This window comes from Lathyrus oleraceus, chromosome 1, assembly GCF_024323335.1.
Source record: "Lathyrus oleraceus cultivar Zhongwan6 chromosome 1, CAAS_Psat_ZW6_1.0, whole genome shotgun sequence".
NCBI lineage: Eukaryota > Viridiplantae > Streptophyta > Magnoliopsida > Fabales > Fabaceae > Lathyrus > Lathyrus oleraceus.
The window spans coordinates 222,437,379-222,442,115 of NC_066579.1; the positions used below are offsets into that span (position 1 = coordinate 222,437,379).

At 33.2% G+C, this 4,737-nt stretch overlaps 1 protein-coding gene across 1 annotated transcript; it reads left to right on the plus strand.

Annotated features, from left to right (window-relative positions):
- Nucleotides 1-1,860: 1,860 nt before the first annotated feature.
- Nucleotides 1,861-4,329, plus strand: LOC127128445 (BAHD acyltransferase DCR). The gene is made up of 2 exons (XM_051057795.1): nucleotides 1,861-2,390; nucleotides 3,168-4,329. The coding sequence occupies exons 1-2, from the start codon at nucleotides 1,941-1,943 to the stop codon at nucleotides 4,107-4,109; spliced, it is 1,392 nt and encodes a 463-aa protein (XP_050913752.1). The 5' UTR covers nucleotides 1,861-1,940; the 3' UTR covers nucleotides 4,110-4,329.
- The last annotated feature ends 408 nt before the right edge of the window (nucleotides 4,330-4,737 follow it).

A 4,737-nucleotide genomic window follows, 5' to 3' on the forward strand; every position in this document is an offset into this window, starting at 1 on the left:
ACATATATTTAATTTATTAACTTATTTAAACTTTCCAATTTTCCTATATAAAGGATGTTTCTCCTCATTTCAAAATAAGCCCGGTTTTCTGAATAGAAACATTTCTAATATATTTCTTTTCTCATTCTTCTATAAAATCCTTTCTCACTAAAGTTGCCTTAGAGTTAAAAGAGTGAAAAGTTAAGAGTTATTATATTTGTGTTGTGCTCAAAGTATTTATTCAAGAGCATAGTTCTTTTGTAATATCTTTGTAATAGATTTTAAGGTAACAACCTTAACCTGTTTAAATGTTTGGGTGTAGGTTTTGAGTTAGACCTTGTTTGTTTGTGAAAGTTTTTTGGGTTAGTCATGTGCAAAAGCTTTTGTTGTTTAGGATTTTTTTGGGATGAACGTGTAAAGAGCTCAAGATTGTTTTAGTGGAAATCTCAAGTGAAAGTTCTAGGGGACTAGAGTAGATCAAGTGATTTAGGTCAAACCATGATAATCCTTTTGTGTGATCTTTCTATATGTTATCTCATTTACTTCCGCCATTTATCATTTCTCTGCTTATCTATCTTTCTCTTATATCTTTCATTATTTTGATACTTATTTTTCTGTCTTTTCTCTTTTCTATCTTTCCATTGCTCCATCTTTCTTTTTTTATTTCTTCTAGGTTTAGGATTTTCGAAATAGGTGATGAGACTATTATTGGTATGTAAGTGCCAAGGTAACTCATGGTTCAATCGAGTTCAAATAAAGTTGAATTTAAAATTAAGTTGTATTTTAATTTTTGTATAATGATAAGTATTGTATGAGTAGTGATGGAGGTGGGAAGAGTTTAAGGAGTTTGAATTTCTAAATAACTTTCTTCAACATCTGCAACTTTCACGACTCTTTGAATTTAGAAACAACTTCCTTCAACAACTATAACTTTTACAGCTGCAAGAGGGACACCTACGACGAAGGGAGCTAGTGAAGTCGCGATTACTTTTTACTTTGACACCGGTGGTTCTTGTTAATACAATTAGGGATGTCATTATTGTGTTAGAAAAATAAAGGGAGCTAGTGAAGTCGCGATTACTTTGACTTTGACAGTGGTGGTTCTTGTTAATACAGTTAGGGATGTCATTATTGTGTTAGAAAAATAAAATGAAAAGTGAATGAGTGGAAAAAAAAGAAGATGGTGAAAAATGAAATAAGAAATAGATGAACCATATATAATTAATTTTATTCCGAATTTGAATTTATGATATATGTGAGATAATTCATATTTTAGGTTGATTAAATGATAAATATATTTGATCGATTTATAAATTAGATATATTAATTATTCAATAAATCTAAAAAAATAAATTGTCAGAAACATAAATATTATTATTAATTTCTATATGTGACATCAAAGTAGCTACCGATGCTAAATCAGTATCAGCGGAACTATGATTAATAAATTAGACGGATAAATGTTGTAAATAATATATTTTTAACCCCTAAATAATTTATTTTTAAAAAATAAATCCCCATGATAAATACTAGAAAAAAAGTATTATGTTTTTTTCTTTGTATATGAGAAAGGAGGCAGTATAGCCGAAGATTTTAACGCTGAAATTTATAGCATAACCACGCAAAATTCCAAAAAGAAAAGATTTAAATCGGTTAATGACTTTCCACTAAAGAGTACTACTATTTCTGTAAAAACTCTCCCCATGTTATGAACTTAGCATATTTTCTAACTAAGCCAAAGTCTTAGTTATTTTGACCAAACAATTGCCGCATCTATAATTACCTCCAACCAAACTAACATAGTAAGGGCTATTAATTGGTCACAACCGCTTCCATGAATTCCTTAAATGCATACCTACAACACTTGTCTATAAGAATCCTCAAAACTCTAATCTCACACACAAACCAAACAAGTTCCAAGAAGAAAAAAAAACATTATTTCAAACTTTCTCTCCTCAAAAATGTCAACTGAAGTAGTGAAGAAAGAAGGGTCTCTAAATCTGAAAATCACTAGCAAAAGCTATGTGAAACCAGATGGAAAAATAGGAAAAAAAGAGTATCAATTGGTCACATTTGACCTACCTTACCTAGCTTTTTACTACAACCAAAAACTGATTTTCTACAAAGGAGGTAACTTTGAAGAGAATGTTGAGAAGCTGAAGAATGGGCTTGGTGTTGTTTTGAAGGAGTTTCATCAACTTGCTGGTAAAATAGGAAAAGATGAAGAGGGTGTTTTCTTGGTTGAATATGATGATGATATGGTTGGTGTTGAAGTTGTTGAAACCGTTGCTAATGAGATTAGTGTCGAAGATCTAACCGTTGCTGAAAGTAATGCTAGTTTGAAGGAATTGATTCCTTATGGTGGAATCTGTAATTTGGAAGGCATGCATAGACCTTTGTTGGCTGTTCAGGTAATTCATTTACTTTTTTGTTAAAATGTGTTTTTTTTTATTTAATTTTTTTATGAGATCTAACTTAGATGAGGTTTTTGGATGGTCACATTTCACATATAACTTCTAAAAATACATAGATTTTGTTATGTTTTCTTTGGTATTGTTTTATTTTATTTTATTTTTCCTTTTTGCTAGTAAAAGAAAATTATTAAAAATGATAATTGAGACGAAGTGCATGTACATTTTTGCTTGAGTAATTAGAGTAAAAATTTGTTAATTGTAAATTTTTCCAAATCACCCTTGATCTGATGCATTATCAAATCCTGAATATTTTAGATCAACCATATATAAAAAAAAAACTTACATTAATGTTTTTTTCAGTTTAATAGTTTTTTTTTCCTATTTTCACTCCTAAAAGTGATAGCGAAATGTCACATGTTCCACTTTAGATTATCAGCACAATTTATGACAATGTTTAATTAGTTGTAAATTGTAACTGTTGTATATAAAAATGTTTTAAATTGTACCAACAAATCCAGCTGTAATTCATAAATGACTTATAAATCTCAACCAATAAAAAAAAAGAGAAAAAGTTAGGATAATTTTATGCAAATTTGATGGCTGATTGCAGCATGGTCCAGACTCCACTTCTCATATCTAAACAACTTTCACAAATAAAGAAACTTTCTCTATTTTCTGTTTTTGTTATTTTTTACCTATAATTGTCACACACAAAAATAGTATCATTAAATAGGAAAAATGAAATAACATCATTGCCATTTTGATTTTTAACAGTTGACAAAGCTCAAAGATGGGCTCGCCATGGGCTTGGCTTTTAACCATGCTGTCCTGGATGGAACTTCCACATGGCACTTCATGACTTCATGGGCCGAGACATGCAGCGGTACACCCTCCACGACAGCCCCACCATTCTTGGAGAGGACCAAGGCCCGAAACACACGCGTGAAGCTTGATCTCTCTTTACCCGAGCCCAATGTCCCACCACCATCTGCTAATGGTGAGGCAAAGCCAGAGAGCGAAGGCCTTCCACCACCGCCGAATGGTGGAACAAAGCCCGAGCCCGTACTAAGAGAAAAGATTTTCAAATTCTCTGAATCAGCTATCGACAAAATCAAGTCAACTGTCAATCAAACCCTTCCATCCGACGGTTTAAAACCATTCTCAACATTTCAAGCTCTCTCAACTCACATTTGGCGCCATGTGACTCTCGCACGTGACCTAAAACCCGAAGACTACACGGTTTTCACCGTCTTCGTGGATTGTAGAAAACGAGTGGATCCACCAATGCCAGAGGCCTACTTTGGAAACCTAATTCAAGCCATATTCACGGTTACGGCCGCCGGGCTTTTGTCGGCCCACCCTCCACAATTCGGCGCTTCCTTGATCCAAAAGGCAATAGAAGCCCACGATGCAAAAGCCATCGACGAACGTAACAAAGAGTGGGAGAGTTCACCCAAGATATTTGAATTCAAAGATGCTGGAATCAATTGTGTGGCAGTTGGAAGTTCACCAAGGTTCAAGGTTTATGACATTGATTTTGGATGGGGGAGGCCAGAGAATGTGAGAAGTGGAACTAATAACAAGTTTAATGGAATGATATATTTGTATCCGGGGAAGAGTGGAGGGAGAAGCATTGATGTTGAACTAACATTGGAGCCTGAGGCTATGGGAAAGTTGGAGCAAGATAAGGAGTTTCTTATGGAGAATATAATATAAACGATTAGCGATCAAATGTGCAATAAAGGTGTGAGATAGTAAGGGAATTTGGAAGCATTGTTGAAGGGATTATTCATCTACTAGCTACTAGCTTGAGTACTATTTTTCAGAAGAGTTATGATGTTATTGTTTAGGTGTGTGTTGTTTAATAGGATTTCATTTGTATTTGGTGGTTTTGTGGTTTGTCGAGTTTGAACTTGATAATGTTGTTTCGAGAATATATTTCTTATTGCACTTTTTCTTATTCGCTTAAAATGTCTAGAATTTTGGATCCTTTCGTTCCAAAAATGTCTAGAATTTTTAAGAAAAATAAAACATGATGCTTGTTGGATCCTTTAGTTTCACACGTGTAAGAAGGTGATTTAAATAACTAATCTATAATACCATAGATGGGATGAGTTTTTTGCAATTAAGAGAAAATGTGAAATGGCTTTCAACATTTTTAGGCAACTGTTACATACCCGGCTCAACTTTAACATTTATGTGTCTCTTCTTTTTTCTTCATTGTTGTTCCTATATGAATACAAGGGATTGATCACCGAAGATGGTGATATAAGTTTCATGTCTATATATGTGATATTTAATTCGCTTCCAGAATACTCCTTGTCCAAAGTAACGAGATGTACAG